At 40.9% G+C, this 21,493-nt stretch overlaps 1 protein-coding gene across 1 annotated transcript in view; it reads left to right on the forward strand.

The window, feature by feature from the left end:
* The window catches only part of SEMA3A (semaphorin 3A), a 371,020-nt gene that overhangs the window by 145,993 nt on the left and 203,534 nt on the right, over positions 1–21,493 (forward strand). The window contains exon 3 of the mRNA XM_073551304.1: positions 4,538–4,600. Coding sequence (XP_073407405.1) covers positions 4,538–4,600 — 63 coding nt within the window. The remainder of the gene's footprint in view (positions 1–4,537; positions 4,601–21,493) is intronic.

Here is a 21,493-nt window from a genome sequence, read left to right on the forward strand (position 1 = left end):
AGTTTTGTAATGCAACAGCAATCTCATCAGCGAGATTGCTGTGTGTGACACTGACCAGCGCCCGGCCCCCCTGCCGGTTATCGCTGATCGTCTTGGAATAGCCAGGACATTTTTTTTATCGCTGGTCTCCCGCTGGCCAGCACACATCGCTGCGTGTGACAGGCGGGAGACCAGCAATCAGCGATCAGCACGCTGGTAACTAAGGTAAGCACAGGGTTTTCAAGCACCGCGCAGTGCTTAGAAACCCGATGTGTACCTTAGTTACCAGCGCGCTGATGCAGGGAGCTGGTAACCAAGGTACACATCGGGTTTCTAAGTGACACACGCCGCTTAGTAACCTCATGTGTACCTTAGTTACCAGCTCCCTGCATCAGCGCGCTGGTAACTAACATACACAGCGATGCCGTGCGCTCAGCGTCGTTGGTCCTGATCGCTGGTGAAGCTGCCTGTTTGACAGCTCACCAGCGATCATGTAGCGACTCACCAGTGATCCTGACAAGTTGATATCGTTGTCGGGATCGCTGGTGAGTCGCTATGTGTGACGGGGCCCTAAGCTAAGACTTTTGTCTGTGACCAGACCTCAGATATCATTGGAGATTACATGCCCATGATATCACGACCTGTGACGCATGGTAACATTTGAGGCTTTGTCATGGCTGTTAAGTCCTGGCATAGTTTGAATAGTCCTAGAGATGCTGTTTGCAAATTAAATTTCCTGGGAAATTCCATGTGATTTGGTGATTTGTCTCTCTATTCTAGACAAATGTTACTACTGGCCCAGAACTTACATAATATTGAAAGCGATCAACTGACAGAGACTCGTTTGTACCATTGGGAATGGGTTTGTGCATTTTCAAAAAGAGGCAAAATCTAATAAACTGAAAAAAAAATTTTTTTTCTTGTTGCTTCCTTCACTTGATTTCATGCAAAAGCCAATATCTGGTTTCTGTCTCATGTAAATTATCTGTTCAGGTTTGTAATTTCCCTTCTTTTTATTTATATTACATTATCCATGGTTCCCAATAGATTCATAGTTTGGTATTAAATAAGGATCATGTTTTATTCTATACCTAATTCCTAAAAGCTCTTCAACGAGCATGAATAATTGACTGTGAGGATCTTTGGATTTTGCAGTGGGTGTGAAGTCTATTTTTCTTTGCTTGAAGTACTGAGCTTAGGTAGCATTAAAAGACTAGTGATAATCATAGACTGTATTAGTAATGTATCTGTGGCTAAATACCTGTTTTATAACACAATACCAAGCTAATTTACAACCGTTTATGTAATAAATTTAGATTTGCACTTTAGGACTTTAGTGTTAACACTGTATAACCCATAGGTATTAAAGAGACAGAAGAGCACTGTACTGCACATGTATAAATATGTATTATATATGTAAATCATTCACTGTACTTTTTTCAATGCTGGAGTGGTGCTACTAATCTAAGTTCTCTGCATGTAGTATCATCCTTATCAGTCACTGTCTTCATCTGTTATCCACGTCTCTTCAGTCGATCTGCAGTTTGTGACCTGCTTGATTGCTCCAGTGTTTCCTGAGTGACCTGGAAGTCACTACTCAATGTAAATCTGTGAGAGCCAGAATGGACCTTTCATATTCTTGCATTGAGAACTTGTGACCATTAACTCTAATCTTCTGGTCAGACAGAAGCTACGGTAATGAGATGCCGAATTTGGGTTGGAGTGGGAAGGGTCAGGGAACATTATTTACACTACTTCAGCGCTGAAATAAAAAATAACACTGAAATGGTGTGTAAGGGCCCCGTCACACATAGCGACTCACTAGCGATCCCGACAACGATGCTAACTTGTCAGGATTGCTGGTGTGTCGCTACATGACCACTGGTGAGCTGCCAAACAGGCAGCTTCACCAGCGATCAGGACAGCGACACGCGGGTAACAAGCGACGCACATCGCTTAGTTACCCACTGTGTACCTTAATTACCAACGTGCTGGTGCAGGGAGCTGGTAACCAAGGTACACATCGGGTTTCTAAGTGCCACGCAACGCTTAGAAACCCGGTGTGTACCTTGGTTACCAGCTCCCTGCACCAGCGCGCTGGTAACTAAGGTACACAGTGGGTAACTAAGCGATGTGCGTCACTTAGAAACCCAATGTTTACCTTGTTTACCAGCTCACTGATGGCTGGTCTCCCGCCTGCCACATGCAGCGATTCGTGCTGGCCAGCGGGAGACCAGCGATCAAAAAAATGTCCTGGCCATTCCAGGACGATCAGCGATACCCGGCAGGGGGGCCAGTCGCTGATAAGTGTCACACACAGCAATCTCGCTGGTGAGATCGCTGTTGCGTCACAAAACTTGTGACTCAGCAGCAATCTCGCTAGCTAGATCGCTGTGTGTGACGGGGCTTTAAGCTCATTTTTATTTATATTTTACCGTAATTAAAACAATCCTAAACAAAAGTATAAACCGTGCCACCACAATCCATAGAAGTGACATTTAAGTGACCAATTTTTGTGTTCTTAAGAAATCTTGGTACATTTACAAAATAACTGTGGAGACTTAAAACATGTAAAGTAGAAGTATTTCATTTTTAAGTTTCTGTTCAGTCTAAAAATGAGTCATCCACAAAATATCTAATGTAGAATTAAATTCACTGAATTTAACTAAATCAGTAAAATATATGTAAGAGGTTATTGTGAGTTTAACAAAACACAATTATACAACTTATTAAAAGTTTACATCTAACCCCCTAAGATTAAAAACTTTTAAAAGAAAAAGCTGGTCATAGACACTTACTGTAGTGTTTAGCTAATGTTGCAACCTACCTCAAAGTTCATCATGAATATCAACGTTTGAAAAAATACTTTTCTCAATATTTCTATGAACTATAAGCAGCTTTCAGACATTAGATATCTTCAGGGGGTCCAAGGAAGCAAGGGATGAGTATCCTATATCTGTTCTTAGGGTGTGTGCACACGTTGCGGATTCTGCTGCAGATTTTTCCTCGCAGAGTTGTCTAAATCCGCAGGTCAAATGACCTGCATATTATCTGCGGGTTTACTGCAAATTAGCCAGTGATTTTCCCCTGCGGTTTGACATCTGTCATGGAGCAGGTGCCAAACCTCTGCGGAATCCGCACAAAGAAGTGACATGCTGCGGATTTAAATCCACAGCAAATCCCCGCGGAAAAACCCGCAACGTGTGCACTGCGTTTTTCTTTTTACATAGACTAAAATGGTACTGTACAATGCAGCAGAAACTCCTGCGGATCCGCAGGGCCAAATTCGCTGTGGATCCACAGCAGAATCCGCAACATGTGCACACACCCTTAGAACCACTGACATAAATCAAAGCCTGTTTTACAAGAATAATAGACATTTGCTTCTCTCATAACTAGAGTTGTTGCAAATCAAATTCACAAGTCCCATTTTTCCGCAATGACCTTAGCCCAAAGCAGCTGCACAGAAGCAAGAATAACACCTATCTGCCAGCATCAATGACTTTTCTTCTGATTAGCCAGCCTTGCTCAATGTCATAATTGCAGAATTATGCACATGTGATGTCATGGCGGGCTGGCTAATCAAAAGAGGAGCCGTAAATGTCAGCAGGTAAGAGGTGGTACACCCTATCCCTATCCCATGCAGCAGCCACTGTTCTGACCAATGAAATAAATTTACTGCTCAATATTTTTTTCCAATAGTTACAGGTGAGGTTGATACCGTCATCAAAATGTTAGCTATTTAAATTTGGTTCATCAAGAATGTTATTCCTTTTTTCAAGAAAAAAATGATAAAATTAAAACGGGCTTTTCAGAAACCCATTAAATGGATTTAGGAGGTTATGAATCCTCAGTACTCTAACTGTGCTTATTATACATTAAAGATAGAGCAGAATTTAATTATTGATCTGCGTCCTATTAATTTTTTTTGTGTGCCTATCATATGCTTGCCAATTGTGTACAAAGTATAAGAGCAGGTCTGCTAACCAGTTTGCTTCAATGGCCATGTGTGCATTTCATGTCAGTGCAACGATTCCTACATCTTTATCAAGAACTAAATTAGGTGGCACAACCATTTTGCAAAATGAAATTCCTTTATTATAAGTTGGAGATTTCTCAGCGACTTAATAATTGACTATAAAAAAATCCATCTAGAGTGAAGCAGTAAAAGAGTGGAAGGAGGGGAAAGGAGGTGATGCAGCTGCACTTTCTCTGTGTTCGTGAGGCTGCCTGCTACGAGAGGTGAGAGGGGACAGCAGCATGAAGACATGAACTAATCTCTTAATACAGACATGGCTCTTTCATCACACCAGGCATAGCAAAAAAGAAGATAATACATTTATAGATAGAGCGGAAATGATTAAAAAATGTACAGGTTACTAAACAATTTTTTGGCTCGGTCTATCAGTGTATTCTATTATATATCTAGATATTTATGCTGTATTTTTAAGAATATTGTTAGGTAAGCTTTTAAAAGATATCTTGCAAGTAAAAGCCCCATATCAAGATTCTTCCAAATCCTACATAAAATTGAAATGCACTTTTTTATCTCTTTCAGATTACATGGCCTGTAACAAATACTCGGAGGGATGAATGTAAGTGGGCTGGAAAAGATATTCTGGTGAGTTCCGTTGGGTTCTCATACTTTCAAACCTCTACTATTTTGTAAGGCTTATATGACAGATAGATAAATGTTTAATGCATTTCTATAAAGTCTTGCCTTCAAGGTACAATGAACATTACTGCATATTTTTATTACAGTTAAGGATTATTGAGTTTTAAAGGGGTTGTAGATTGTGAGCCTTAGTGGGCAGGGTCCTTTCTAATCCTGTACCAGTCGTGACTTGTATAGTTTAAGATTACTGCACTTGTATGTATTATGTATACCGCTCCTCACATGTAAAGCACCATGGAATAAATGGCGCTATAATAATAAATAATAATGAGCCGTCACCTCATTTTTCGCATATATGCTGTTGCCACCGCCATTAGGGGCTTATCTACAGCATTCTGTAATGCTGTAGATAAGCCCCTGATGTAACCTGAAAGATAAGTAAAACAAGTTAGATTATACTCACCCTGGGGGTGGTCCGGTCCAATTGGAGTCACGGGTCCGTGTCTGGCGCTTCCCATCTTCATGCGATGATGTCCTCCTCCTTGCTTATGTTGCAGCTCCTGCACAGGCATAATTCTCTGCCCTGTTGAGGGCAGACAAAGTAGTGCAGTGCGCAGGCGCCAGGGAAGGTAAGAGAGGCCCGGCGCCTGTACACTGCACTACTTTACTCTGCCCTCAACAGGGCAAATCAGTACGCCTGTGCAGAAGCCACGACAGAAGCAAGGAGGACATCATCGTATGAAGATGGGAGGCGCTGGACCTGGACCAGCGACAACCATCGGACCGGACCGCCCACCCGGGTGAGCATAATCTAACTTGTTTTCCTCATCTTTCAGGTCACATCGGGGGCTTATCTACAGCATTACAGAATGCTTCAGATAAGCCCCTAATGGCAATGGCCACAGCTTATATGCGAAAATTAAGGTGACAGGTTCCCGTTAATCCATGATATATATTTTAGGATTCATGTATATAATGAAATTGATAATTTACTTAAAATCTGATTATGAAAATGATTTGAAGCAAATACAATATTCTGATAATATTACAAAAAAATTATCTAAATTTCAAAGCTGATTTTTAAATAATTCTTCTCCTCTCCTACACACTATATCAAACGAATGATATATCATGGATGACTAATAGAGATGACAAGATTTGCTGAGATTTGAATACGGGAAATTGGGGCGCACAATCTATATTTACTATCAGCATGTATTTGGAGTGTGGGAGAAATCCGAAGTACCCAGAGAAGACTCATGCAAACACAGGGGGAGAACATACAAACTCATGTTCCCATAATATTTCCAGAGCATAAGTCTAAAGTGAAGCAAAGGGTAATTAGTTTGGTATTTTTAGACACCGGATAACTTCTTCACCTTTTTGCTGTTTGAAACTTATTGTGCTCACTGTTTTTACTGGATTCACAATCCAACACTGCTTGACTTTTGTATGTAAATAGTTGATTTTTGTTAAGCTATTATGTTAGATGTATGTGATGTTTTTCTTGGAATACTTTTTATTCTCTAATATTTATTTTAAGTTAAGAAATAAGTAGTTAAGTCTCTGATCTAAACGGTTGAAATACCAAACAATGTGTGACCCAAAGTCCATATTTGTCTTGTCACTAACAGAAAAACAAAGAATGAGACATCTGTTTTATTAACTAACTAAGCTCTTAAATATGGGCAGTCTCAGACAACTCAATATTCAATATTTGACTAGAAATGTGGCAAACCATTTTCATATATTATTAACTTATAAATACTCTGTGGAGTAAATTCATTTTTAGAGAAATTGAGCAAGTATGACCATTCATAAGATGCTACGAGTACTTCATTTTATATAAGCGATATATTGACCCAAAAAGCAGGAGCATAAATACAGTGGTCGCAGCTGTTGCCACAGCAACTGTGCCTGGCGGGTGGTGGTCCCGCCGATGCCAGCAAATCAGCTGGGTGTGCGTCCTTACTGCAATACATGCTGCTGGCCAACCAGAGGTCAGCAGCTGATGTCAGCATCCATGTGACTGAGGCAGCATGGCATTGACATCAGGCGCTCCCATTGTTTGCTCACTGAAGTCAGTTGCCGGCTGCAAAAGAGGATGCTGTGCATCAGGCGAACGAATGGGAGGGAATTATTTTTTTGTTTTAAATGAGTTAGTACACAGGTAACATACTACTACATGGATGACTATGGGCTGTGCATTATATTTTATGAAGGATATGGGCTGTGTTTTATACATTAAAGAACAGCAGCAGAACGGGTGACATATACCAGGATGTATTTGATACCCTGCTGATTTTTCAAGTGTTCCACCTACAAAGAATAGAGCGGTTTGTAATTTTTATCATAGGTACACTTCAATTGAGACAGAATCTTAAAAAATAGAGAAAATCACATTGTATGATTTTTACATAATTAATTAACATTTTATTGCATGAAATAAGAATTTGATACAATAGAAAAGCAGATCTAATATTTGGTGCAGAAACCAATGTTTTCAGATTTTCTCCAGATCTTCCTGGTTTGGGGGCTGTCATTGGGCAACATTGAGTTTCATCTCAGTTCAAAAATTTTCTATTGGTTTCAGGTCTGCAGACTGGTTAGGTAAATCCAGGACCATGAAATGCTTCTTACGGAGCCACTCCTTAGTTGCCCTGGCTATGTGTTTTGGGTCATTGTCATGCTGAAAGACCCAGCCATGACCCATCTTCAATGCTCCTATTGAGGGAAGGAAGTTGTTCGCCAAAATCTCACGATGCATGACCCCATCCATTCTCCCTTCAATGCAATGAAGTCATCCTGTTCCCTCTGCAGAAAATCACCCCCAAAGTATGATCTTTCTCCCACCATGCTTCATGGTTGGGGCGGTTTTCTTTGGGTTGTACGCATCCTTCCTCTAAATATGACCAGTGAAACTGATACCAAAAAGTTCTATTTTGGCCTCATCTGACCACATCATCTTCTAAAATGTCTCCTCTGTAAAATTCAGATGGTCATTGGTGAACTTCAAAGGGGCCTGGACATGTGCTGGCATGAGCAAGGGGACATTGCATGACCTGCAGAATTTTAATCAGTGAAGGCGTAATGTGTTACTAATGGTAATGTTTGAGACTGTGGTCCCAGCTCTCTTCAGGTCATTCACCAGGTACTCCTGTGTAGTTCTGGGCTGATTCCTGACATTCTCAGAATCATCCTTACCCCACAAGGTGAGACCTTTCATACAGCCACAGACTGAGGAAGATTGACAGTCTTCTTGTGTTTCTTCAATTTTCTAATAATTGTGCCAACAGTTGTTGCCTTCTCACCAAGCTGCTTGCCTATTGTCCTGTAGCCATCCCAGCTTGTCTTGGCCATGGTGGAAAGGTTGTAGTGTGATTGATTGTATGTGGACAGGTGTCTCTTATACAGGTACAGGAAGAGACCTGAGTAGTCTCGAAAGCTTGCAATGTATTACCATCTTTTCAGTTAGCCATTAAAAGGTATCAACTACTGAGGACTCTCAATCCTGAATATTTTTCTTATACAGGTAGCGAGTTAAAAAAAAAGTGTAATTAATACAAGCAATGAGTGCAGAGTAAGAGAGCTTTTTAAAGAAAAATAGGTCTATGAGAGCCAAAATTCTTGCTGGTTGGTAGGTGATCAAATACTTTTTACATGCAATAAAATGCAATTTAATTATTTAAAAATTATAGAATGTGATTTTCTCTTTTTTACTTTTAGACTCTGTCTCTCACAGTTGAAGTGTACCTGCAATAAAAACTACAGTCCTCTCCATTCTTTGTAGGTGGGAAAACTTGAAAGTTTTCACATACTTTTATACACAGTAGGGAAAATATCAGGCTGGGAAGGGGCCCGGTCCAACTACTGTATCAGGGCCCATCAGACTCTAGTTATGCCACTGTCAAAAGGCAAAAAGGTTTCTGGTATTCATTGTAGATTCTGTGGTCTCTGGTAAAAAATGTGCTAGTCAAGAACAACAGGACCAGGATCGACAGGATTGCCAAGGATCTCTCACTACTTTACGAGTTTCAATTTTTACAAATCAGCAAATTGCCAAATCCTCATCTGAAAACCTCTTTACAAGCATTTCAAGGACATTTAGCAGCATTTTGATCTATAAACTAGGATAAAAAGTAACTGTAATCTTGCTACTCAGTTCAGTTCATTAAGGAAAATGGCAATTGTTCATTTTTATGTATGAAGTGCAGTTATCATTAAGATTACTTGAATTCTTTCAAATCATAATGATTATGAACAACAATTTTTCTGTAATGTTAATTCATATCTAAAAGTTGCAAATATATCAGAATACCAACTTTGGTACATATTTTCATACAATTTGATGGTTGTCAAAACATTTCATATACTTTCTACCCTCTGGAGTGCTCTACCTATGACTTCAGAAGTTACGTAATAATGTGTCTTTCAGCCTTTCAGTGAAAGATAAAATTCTTATTCTTTATTCTCCAAGTTTGTTCTACTAATTAACCCCTTCCTGCCATCCGATGTACTATCCCGCCCACGGTACCCGGGCCCGTATGACCGGGGATGAGATAGTACGTCGGCGCGATCAGCGGCGCCCACGTGGTGAGCGCCGCTGATCGCGGCTGGGTGTCAGCTGGTTATCACAGCTGACACCCAGCACAATGTGTCAGGGGCGGTCACGGACCGCCCCGACACGTTAACCCCTTGCACACCATGATCAAACACGATCGCGGTGTACCGGGGGTTAAAGGGAAGCATCGGCAGGGAGGGGGCTCCCTCCGTGCTTCCCTGAGCCCCCCACGGCAGCGCAATGTGCAGCGCTGCTGCGGGGGACTCCCTTCCTCCAGGCCCCCGAATCCAAGATGGCGACGGGGGCCTTCGGGGGCCTGCGGAAGCTGGCTTCCTCAGTGCCTGCAAAGCGCAGGCATGAGGAAGCCTTCTGCAGTGCCTGTGTCAGATCGCTGATCTGTCACAGTGATCTGTGATGTGACAGATCAGCGATCTGTCACAGGACAGTGATGTCCCACCTGGGACTATTTAATAAAGTAAAAAAAAAATAAAAAAAGTGTAAAAATAATTTAAAAAAAATCGCCAAATAAATTAGAAAAAAAAAAAAAATTCCCCCAATAAATCCATTTTTTGAAAATAATAAAAAAAAAAAACAATAAAAGTACACATATTAGGTATCGCCGCGTCCGTAACGACCCGCCCTATAAAACTGTCCCATTAGTTAACCCCTTTAGCGAACCCCTTAAAAAATAAAAATAAAAAACGAAGCAAAAAATAATGATTTATTATCATACCGCCAAACAAAAAGTGTAATAACGCGCGATCAAAAAGACGCATATAAATAACCATGGTACCGCTGAAAACGTCATCTTGTCCCGCAAAAAACGAGCTGCGACACAGCATCATCAGCGAAAAAATAAAGAAGTTATAGCTCGCTGAATAAAGCGATGCAAAAATAATTATTTTTTATATAAAATAGTTTTCATTGCATAAAACCAACAAAAACATAAAAAAGACCTAAATGAGGTATCGCTGTAACCGTACTGACCCGAAGAATAAAACCGCTTTATCAATTTTACCGCACGCGGAACGGTGTAAACGCACCCCCCCAAAAGAAATTCATGAAACGCTGGTTTTTGTTCATTCTGCGTCCCAAAAATTGGAATAGAAAGCGATCAAAAAATTTCACGTGCCCGAAAATGGTACCAATAAAAATGTCAACTTGTCCCGCAAAAAATAAGACCTCACATGACTCGGTGGGTCAAAATACGGAAAAATTATAGCTCTCAATATGTGGTGATGCAAAAACTATTTTTACATAAAAAGCGTCTTTTAGCGTGCGACAGACGCCAAACATAAAAACCGCCATAAATAGTAAATCAAACCCCCCATTATCACCCCCTTAGTTAGGGAAAAATAATAAAATTAAAAAAATGTATTTATTTCCATTTTTCCATTAGGGTTAGGGCTAGGGGTGTGTTGGGGTAGGGTTAGGGTTAGGGTTAGGGCTAGGGTTAGGGTTAGGGCTAGGGTTAGGGTTAGGGCTAGGGTTAGGGTTAGGGGCGTGTTGGGGTTCGGGTTGGAGTTAGAATTGGGGGTTTCCACTGTTTGGGCACATCAGGGGCTCTCCAAATGCAACATGGCATCTGATCTCAATTCCAGCCAATTCTGAGTTGAAAAAGTCAAATGGTGCTCCTTCACTTCCAAGCTCTGCTATGCACCCAAACAGTGTTTTACCCCCACATGTAGGGTATCAGCCTACTCAGGACAAATTGCAGAACAATTTTTGGGGTCCAATTTCTCCTGTTACCCTTAGGAAAATAAAAAATTGGGGGCAAAAATATCATTTTTGTGGAAAAAAATGATTTTTTTATTTTCACGTCCGAGTGTTATAAACTTCTGTGAAGCACTTGGGGGTTAAAAGTGCTCACCACACATCTAGATAAGTTCCGTGGGGGGTCTAATGTCCAAAATGGGGTCACTTGTGGGGAGTTTCAATAGTTTAGGTACATCAGGGGCTCTCCAAACGCACATGACACCCGCAGACCATTCCATCAAAGTCTGCATTCCAAAACGTCACTGCTTCCCTTCCGAGCCCCGACGTGTGTCCATACAGTAGTTTTCTCCCACATATGGGGTATCAGCATACTCAGGACAAATTGGACAACAACTTTTGGGGTCCAATTTCTCCTGGTACCCTTGGGAAAATAAAAAAATGGTGACTAAAAGATCATGTTTGTGGAAAAAATACGAATTTTTTATTTTCACGCCCGGGCGTTGTAAACTTCTGTGAAGCAGTGGGGGGTTCAAAGTGCTCACCACACATCTAGATAAGTTCCTTGGGGGGTCTAGTATACAAAATGGTGTCATTTGTGGGGGGTTTCCACTGTTTAGGTACATTAGGGGCTCTCCAAAGGCAACATGACACCCGCAGACCATTCCATCAAAGTCTGCATTCCAAAACGTCACTACTTCCCTTCCGAGCCCCGACGTGTGCCCATACAGTAGTTTTCTCCCACATATGGGGTATCAGCATACTCAGGACAAATTGGACAACAACTTTTGTGGTCCAATTTCTCCTGGTACCCTTGGGAAAATAAAAAAATGGTGATAAAAAGATCATGTTTGTGGAAAAAATACGAATTTTTTATTTTCACGCCTGGGTGTTATAAACTTCTGTGAAGCACTGGGGGGGTCAAAGTGCTCACCACACATCTAGATAAGTTCCTTAGGGGGTCTAGTTTCCAAAATGGTGTCATTTGTGGGGGTTCCACTGTTTTGGTACATCAGGAGTTTTCCAAACGCGACATGGTGTCCGATCTCAATTCCAGCCCAAAACGTCAAATGGCGCTGCTTCCCTTCCAAGCTCTGCCATGCACCCAAATAGTGGTTTACCCCCACAAGTGGGGTATCAGCATACTCAGGACAAATTGCACAATAACTTTTAGGGTCCTGTTACCCTTGGAAAAATAAGAATTGAGGGTGAAAAGATCATTTTTGTGGAAAAAATATGATTTTTTAATTGTATGGCTTTATGTTATAAACTTCTGTGAAGCCCATGGGGGTTCAAAGTTCTCACCACACATCTAGATAAGTTCCTTAGGGGGTCTAGTTTCCAAAATGGTGTCATTTGTGGGGGGTTTCCACTGTTTTGGTACATCAGGGGTTTTCCAAACGCAACATGGTGTCCGATCTCAATTCCAGCCCAAAACGTCAAATGGCGCTGCTTCCCTTCCGAGCTCTGCCATGCGCCCAAATAGTGGTTTACCCCCACATGTGGGGTATCAGCGTACTCAGGACAAATTGCACAATAACTTTTAGGGTCCTGTTACCCTTGGGAAAATAAAAATTGGGGTGAAAAGATCATTTTTGTGGAAAAAATATGATTTTTTAATTGTACCGCTGTACGTTATAAACTTCTGTAAAGCCCTTGTGGGTTCAAAGTTCTCACCACATATCTAGATAAGTTCCTTGGGGGGTCTAGTTTCCAAAATGGGGTCACTTGTAGGGGGTTTCCACTGTTTAGGTACATCAGGGACTCTCCAAACGTGACATGGCGTCCAATCTGAATTCCAGCCAATTTTGCATTGAAAAAGTCAAACGACGCTCCTTCCATTCTGAGCTCTGCCATGCACTGAAACAGATCGCACCAGCGACATAGCAGCGGTCAGGGGTTGCTACTTACCTGTCAGACGAGGTGATCCTGACGTCCTCCCACCCGCGTCCATGCGTCGCTCTTCGGCGCCACAGGAAGCCCAGCAGGAAGTGGCCAACGAGAATCTGCCCAGGACGTTCTTGCGCCATCAGCGATAATCAGCGGGGGAGCCGGTCGGAGGTAAGTATCACATGTAGCGATATCGCTAGCAATATCGCTATAACGTCACAAAACCAGTGACATTACAGCGATATGGCTAGCGATATCGTTATGTGTAACGGGACCTTAAGTCATCTGTATGCTCCATGATTTTCCTAGCCACCAACACGCTATCAGTGGTTTAAAAATTGGTAGATGCCTTTTGGATTATTTTCATCCTTTTTATTCTTGTTGCCAGCGGGAAACATCCCATTGTTTCCCACTAACGTCTGCTAGTAATGTTGTCACAAGCAGTATTATATTTTGTAATTATGACACTAATGAGATTTGCAATTGTTTATATTTTTATTTATTTCTATCTTATAAATGTATATTCTCAAAAAGTACTTTAAGATAAGTATTTTATGGAGCTCCGTTTTTTTTTGTTACTTTAAATGCATGGTTAATACTATGCATTATTACTTTGATTAATTAGATCGGAGTCTAAAGATCAGTAACATTACTTTTGCTTCTAGCCATTTATCAGTGACTGCTAATAAACTTGTGCAGACTTCAAATATGTACATCAAAAACAAAACCAGCACAATATTTCACAGATATTATACAGTGTGTTGGTAGTTCAAGTGCTATGGCAAATGTTAAACGTGAAGCCAAACAAAAAGGTCAAAATCTCCTCTAAATATAAGCCTGCTCAAAGACCCCATAAAGCTACCACCAACATTGATTGATGATATAATGATAGCTCCCAGTGCCTGGCGATAAATATTTAGTTTCACCTTAGACTCCCTGAATTTATTCACAATTGACAACCAGTTGTTGAAACACTGCTCCTCTTTTTAAATACACGCTCATTCATCTTATGCACCGACTGTATTTTATAGATGTATACACAAATCACTATTACACATATTTTACAGCTGCTTATTAAACTGTTAATTAGATGTTATTTTAATTTATATGTAAGCATAATCATATTCCTAGACTGATAATTAGCTGTTAAAATTTTCATATTTCATCCCAACACCATTCTATTGAAAACTTGCCCTTGTGGCCTGATATTAATACTCTAAAATTACATGATTGCCTGATAGTAATGCTGTAAATTACACAATCTTCTCCTCCTCCTTCTTTTTTTCTCCTTCTTTTCCTCGTCCTTACAGTCATATGTAAAAGTTTGGGCACCCCTATTAATGTAAACCTTTTTTCGTTATAACAATTTTGGTTTTTGCAACAGGTATTTCAGTTTCATATATCTAATAACTGATGGACTCAGTTATATTTCTGGATTCAAATGAGGTTTATTGTACTAACAGAAAATGTGCAATCTGCATTTAAACAAAATTTGACCGGTGCAAAAGTATGGGCACCCTTATCATTTTCTTGATTTGAACACTCCTAACTACTTTTTACTGAACAACAACAAAGTTTATTCAACATAGCTTTTCAGGGGAAGGATACAAAAAGTTGTCTCAGAGATTTAACCGGTCAGTTTCCACTGTGAGGAACATAGTAAGGAAATGGAAGAACACAGGTACAGTTCTTGTTAAGCCCAGAAGTGGCAGGCCAAGAAAAATATCAGAAAGGCAGAGAAGAAGAATGGTGAGAACAGTCAAGGACAATCCACAGACCACCTCCAAAGACCTGCAGCATCATCTTGCTGCAGATGGTGTCACTGTGCATCGGTCAACAATACAGCGCATGCATAACACCTTTTTGTATGACCAAACAACTCAATCTTTGTTTCATCAGTCCACAGGACCTTCTTCCAAAATATAACTGGCTTGTCCAAATGTGCTTTTGCATACCTCAGGCGACTCTGTTTGTGGCGTGCTTGCAGAAACGGCTTCTTTCGCATCACTCTCCCATACAGCTTCTCCTTGTGCAAAGTGCGCTGTATTGTTGACCGATGCACAGTGACACCATCTGCAGCAAGATGATGCTGCAGGTCTTTGGAGGTGGTCTGTGGATTGTCCTTGACTGTTCTCACCATTCTTCTTCTCTGCCTTTCTGATATTTTTCTTGGCCTGCCACTTCTGGGCTTAACAAGAACTGTACCTGTGTTCTTCCATTTCCTTACTATGTTCCTCACAGTGGAAACTGACTGGTTAAATCTCTGAGACAACTTTTTGTATCCTTCCCCTGAAAAGCTATGTTGAATAATCTTTGTTTTCAGATCATTTGAGAGTTGTTTTGAGGAGCCCATGATGCCACTCTTCATAGGAGAATCAAATAGGAGAACTACTTGCAAGTGGCCACTTTAAATACCTTTTCTCATGATTTGATACACCTGGCTATGAAGTTCAAAGCTCAATGAGGTTACAAAACCAATTTAGTGCTTCAGGAAGTCAGTAAAAAGTAGTTAGGAGTGTTCAAATCAAGAAAATGATAAGGGTGCCCATACTTTTGCACCGGTCAAATTTTGTTTAAATGCAGATTGCACATTTTCTGTTAGTACAATAAACCTCATTTGAATCCAGAAATATAACTGAGTCCATCAGTTATTAGATATATGAAACTGAAATACCTGTTGCAAAAACCAAAATTGTTATAACGAAAAAAGGTTAACATTAATAGGGGTGCCCAAACTTTTACATATGACTGTATTTTTACTCCTCCTTTTCTTCCTCCTTCTTCTCTTTTTTTCTTCTCCTCCTCCCTCTTTTTTCCCTCCTGTTCCTTTGTTCCCCTCCTCCTCCTTTTTATCCTCATTTTTTCATCCTCCTCCTTCTTTTCATCCTTCTCCATTCCTTCTCCTTTTTATTCATTTTCACAAAAATAAATACAAACGATAGTATTTCCCCGTGACTGTTAGCAATGTCCTATCATATGCTATAACTTAATAATTGATGGTAGGGTAGTATGCAAACACTAGTATCCTGTAAGATCCTTAGACCAAGGGAATGCAAATCTTTTCCACATAGGCTTACTCCTGCATAGACGCTTGGCATGGAAAAGTAGCTGAAATTCAATTGCAGTATCAGTATAACATAAAGTTGGGAATGTCATCATGCAAGAAATAAAATCCAATATTTACTTTACTGTTATTGTCACCACATTGTTTTAGTGGGTGGTAGGGGTCTTAATAGATAACTCAAATCCCCTGTCAACAAGTCAAAACATGCCATATTATATATTTAGGAAAATCCTAAGGCTAAGTGCATGCGTAGCAGAAATTTTCTGCTGAAAAACCGCGCGTTTTTTTCTGCGCTATTTTTGCGTTTTTTTTTCCGCGCGGTTTCTAGACACATGGAAAAGCCAGAAACGCGGAAAAAACTGCGAAATTAAAGAGCATGCTGCGTTCTTACCGCGATGCGTTTTTTTCACGGTTAAAAAACGCATCAATGTGCACAAAAAGTGAAAAATGCATAGAAATGAATGGGAAGCTTCTTTTTCGCGTTTTTCCCGCAGAATTTTTGGCAAATCCGCGGGAAAAAACTCAAAAAAAACGCTGTGTGTGAAAACAGCCTAAGTGTACTTCTAAAGGAAATTACAGTTGAAGCTTTATGTGTCATTGTCACCTAAGACCATTTTTAAACTTCTGGCAAAAGATGCAATCAGCAACATCTTTTGTGGATTTTTAATGTGAAGTTTAAACTTTGATGTGTATGAGACATAAATATGCAGTACAGTTGCATTATTTTCATTGTAACTGTGGTTAGCATAACGTGGCCCTATGGAAATATTTGAGTTTTGCCTAAAATACATAATGTTTAAAAAGTGCCATGGAAATTCTATGTTAGCAATATGTTAAATTGTGGTCCCAGCTCATAGAGGGTCATCTGTCCTAACGGTAACCTTAGTTTAGGTTGCAATTTTCTAGTAAGATGGTAAATATTCTGTTCATATTTTAGTGTTTACAAATGTTGCGGATTCGTGTGTGGATTTTTCCACGCGGAATCTGCAGAATCTGCAGGTATATTGACCTGCGTTATACCTGCGGATTCACTGCAGATTTTCTGCGGTTTTTGTGTGTATTTGGCTTGCGTTTTTACACCTACAGATTCCTATAATGGAATGGGTGTAAAAGTGCTGTGGAATCCACACAAAGAATCGACATGCTGTGGAAAATAAACCGCTGCATTTCCGCTTGGAATTTTCCGCAGCATGTGCACAGCGGTTTTTGTTATGCATAGGTTAAATGGTACTGTACACTGCATGAGAATCTTCAGCGGATCCGCAGGGCCAAAAATCCGCTGCAGATCTGCACACAAATCTGCAGCGTGTGCACATTACCCTCAGCCTCCATTCTTTTAAGCATGAAATTCAAAACATAAAATAAAAATGGAGTTTTTCCAGCGAGCGTTGGAGGAACAGTAGTAGACGTTTTTGCAAAAAAACTTCTAGATTTTTAATGAATGAAAAATGTTAAATATTGTGACAAAAAATTCACCCCTCACCCCCCTATAAAATAAAAATGTTCTCTATATGACGGCCTCATAGATATAAAGAGTTGACATTTGACAGGCAATAGGTGACTTAGGACTGTCAACCATCTAAGTACTTACATTTGCTGTTAATTTGTAATCTAACGTGAATATAAGTAGGCTTATACTGTTATAAAGGGTAAGCTACAGATGTTGGTAACAGATCTGTGCATAATCCCCATAGACTAGTTTGATGGTGCACAGTGCTGCTTTGTTTTGTATTTGGGCACCCTTTTCAGTATCTGAAAGCGGCTGTGCATTTATACTAACCACCTGACTCTGCACAATAAATAGAAACAGGTTTCATAGTGTCATGAAGCCAGTGTCATTTTCATTATGTTTAAAGCCTCTGCCAGAACATTGGGTGGGTTCCAGATGGCCGAAAGTGCTGCATTCTTTTTTGCTGCCAACTCTTTGGATATAGTGTGTTCTCTTCTAAGCCATTCTGATGGTTTAGAACAGAATCCCAGACATTTTATAGACATTTAGCAACATGTATAAACTGTTCCAGATTCACTTCAATCTAATACCTTCTTTCTTGCAAAATTATCATTGACACTTATATGATTGTTAGAGATGAGCAAATTTAATAGAGTGGAATTGAATTCTTATAGAATATTACAAAATTTCGCACTTGCAAAAATCTTGATTTTTTTTTCTTTAATTCTCCTCATAAAAAATGGAAAAAAAAGTTTGTACTCGCCTTTCAGGCCCACCTGCTCCTTGCTGTCACCGTGGCCTTGCGTGAGCATGTGTGGAAATGTCATGGACCTCATAAGTCCTGGCCTTCTGTTAAGAGGCCTGGGAATTCAGTGCTCATGGCAGGAATAAGAAGATGATATGAGGGTTAGACAAGTGATGGTAAGGAGCTGAGAATCCATAGAGTTGTGAGTAAGGTGAATATAAGTGTTTTTTTTTACATCTTACATTTATTATGCTCTGGGTATGGAGAGACCCTGCAGCATAATAAGGGACATGCATATCGTGGAGAATAACATCTTTTTAAATTGAATTTTTGGAAAAAATCAGTGGAAGCGGGTGAATTTGAATGTTGCCTTAGGGGTACTTCACACTAAGCGAGATCGCTAGCGCGTCACTGATTTTGTGATGCATCAGCGATCTCTCCAGCGATCTCGCTGTGTATGGTACGCATTAGTGACCGGCCCTCCCGCCGGGTATTGCTGATCATGCAGGAATGTCCTGGGCCATTTTTTTGATTGTTGATCTCCCACTGGCCAGTACACATCGCTGCATGTGGCAGCGGGAGACAAACGATCAGCGATCTCCCAGCACTGTAAGCAGACGCTGGGAGCTGGTACACAGCAGGTAACTAAGCCACACGCGTACTTAGTTACACGCTATTTACCTTGGATTCCAGCATTCTCGCTGTCCTGATCGCTGGTGTGTCTGCCTGTTTGAGAGCTCACCAGCGATCATGTAGCAACGCACCAGTGATCCTGACCAGGTCGTATCATTGTCGGGATGGCTGGTGCATTGTTTAGTGTAACAGGACCCTTATTCACTCCTCTCTAGTGACTATATTAACATCAGAAAGCAGTTTTTTAAGTAGTGTTCTGAACCTGAATTTTTCAAAGCAACTTTTCTAAGACTCTGATCACATCATGTTTGGGACCTTTTGCTACAATAGAGTTGGATACAGTTGGGTATGTCTGCCATTAATGTATACTATAAAAAACACCTTGAAAGAGTTTGTTCATTACTGTGTTCCCCAGTTTCAGTATTCATGTGTAATTTTTTATATGACAAGATTTAAGGAAGGATTATGAACCACGTTCCCCTAATTTTAGATTAAGATATGATTGGGAAATATTATTTATTCCATTGTTTCCACAAGTCTTTTGTGTGTTTTTTTGCCTCACTATTTGACTATTGAAAACCTTATCTTTTAAAAAAATTGGTTTACTTGGTTTTCTTTGCTTAGAAATACAGTAAAAATATAACCATATATTTCCAATTTTAATTTGAAATGTTTTAGGTAACTACAGATTAGAAACTCTAATCTTCTCAAATCTGAGTTTACGTTTCCATTTTTATATTAAACTAGCTGAAGAGCCCGGCGCTGCCCGGACATAGTAACTAACTGTGGTTAGTTATAACAAATTATAATAATCCTCCATCCCATAGTCCCGTGCCCATATACCCATCACACATCCACGATCCCATAGGCCCGTGCCCATATACCCATCATACATATCCTCCATCCCATAGTCGAGTGCCCATATACCCATCCTCCATCCAATAGTCCCATGCCCATATACCCATCATACATATTCTCCATCCCATAGTCCCATGCCCATATACCCATCATACATATCCTCCATCCCATAGTCGAGTGCCCATATACCCATCATACATCCTCCATCCCATAGTCGAGTGCCCATATACCCATCACACATCCTCCATCCCATAGTCCCGTGCCCATATACCCGTCATACATAGCCTCCATCCCATAGTCCCGTGCCCATATACTCGTCATACATACCCTCCATCCCATAGTCCTGTGCCCATATACTCGTCATACATATCCTCCATCCCACAGTCCCGTGCCCATATACCCATCATACATATCCTCCATCCCATAGTCCCGTGCCCATATACCCGTCATACATATCCTCCATACCATAGTCCCGTGCCCATATACCCGTCATGCATATCCTCCATACCATAGTCCCGTGCCCATATACCCGTCATACATATCCTCCATCCCATAGTCCCGTGCCCATATACCCGTCATACATATCCTCCATCCCATAGTCCAGTGCCCATATACCCGTCATACACATCCGCCATACCATAGTCCCGAGCCCATATACCCGTCATACATATCTTCCATCCCATAGTCCAATGCCCATATACCCATCACACATCCTCCATCTCATAGTCAACCATTATAACATCATAATGAGCGGCGGCAGGGCTTGCAACCTATGATGACATCAGCGTCGCCATGGCAACCATTGTGACATCATAATGAGGGGCGGGGCTTGATATGCACACACTGCTTCCCCAGTATGCAAATAGGGGCATTATGACATCATAATGAGGGGCGGGGCTTGACGCGCACACACTTTTTCCCCAGTATGTAGACGGGGGCAAAATTGTTTGGTGAATTGGAACGCGCGGGGTTAAAATTTCGCCTCACAACATAGCTTAGGACGCTCTCGGGGTCCAGACGTGTGACTGTGCCAAATTTTGTGGCTGTAGCTGCGACGGTGCGGATGCCTATCCCGGACATACACATACATACACACATACATACATACATACATACATACATACATACATACATACATACATACATACACACTTTGAGCTTTATATATTAGATAGTTGGCATACATGTGTGTGTGTGTGTGTATATATATATCTAATATATAAAGCTCAATGTAGGTGTGTGTGTATGTGTGTGTGTATGTCCGGGATTGGCATCCGCACCATCGCAGCTACAGCCTCAAAATTTGGCACAGTCACACGTCTGGACCCCGAGAGTGTCCTAGGCTATGTTGTGAGGCGAAGTTTTAACCCCGCGCATTCCAATTCACCAAACAATTTTGCCCCTATCTACATAATGGGGAAAAGTGTGTGTATCAAGCCCTGCCCCTTATTATGATGTCATAATGGTTGCCATGGTGACGCTAATGTCATAATGGGTTGCAATGGCGAAGATGCAGTCACAATGATTGCCATGGTGACGATGTCGTAATAGGTTGCAATGGTGACGGTTATGTCATAATGGTTGCCATGGTGATGATGATGTTATAATGGGTATATGGGCACGGGACTATGGGATGGAGGATGTGTGATGGGTATAGGGCACTGGACTATGGGATGGAGGATATGTATGACAGGTATATGGGCACGGGACTATGGGATGGTGGATATGTATGATGGGTATATGGGCATGGGACTATGAGATGAAGGATGTGTGGTGGGTATATGGGCACTCAACTATGGGATGGCGAATATGTATGATGGGTATATGGCCATGGGACTATGGGATGGAGAATATGTATGATGGGTATATGGGCATGGGACTATGGGATGGAGGTTGTGTGATGGGTATATGGGCACTCGACTATGGGATGGAGGATATGTATGATGGGTATATGGGCGCGGGCCTATGGGATGGTGGGTATGTAT

The sequence above is a fragment of the Dendrobates tinctorius genome, unplaced genomic scaffold (genome assembly GCF_039654945.1).
Source record: "Dendrobates tinctorius isolate UK_male_01 unplaced genomic scaffold, ASM3965494v1 ptg000174l, whole genome shotgun sequence".
Classification (NCBI taxonomy): domain Eukaryota; kingdom Metazoa; phylum Chordata; class Amphibia; order Anura; family Dendrobatidae; genus Dendrobates; species Dendrobates tinctorius.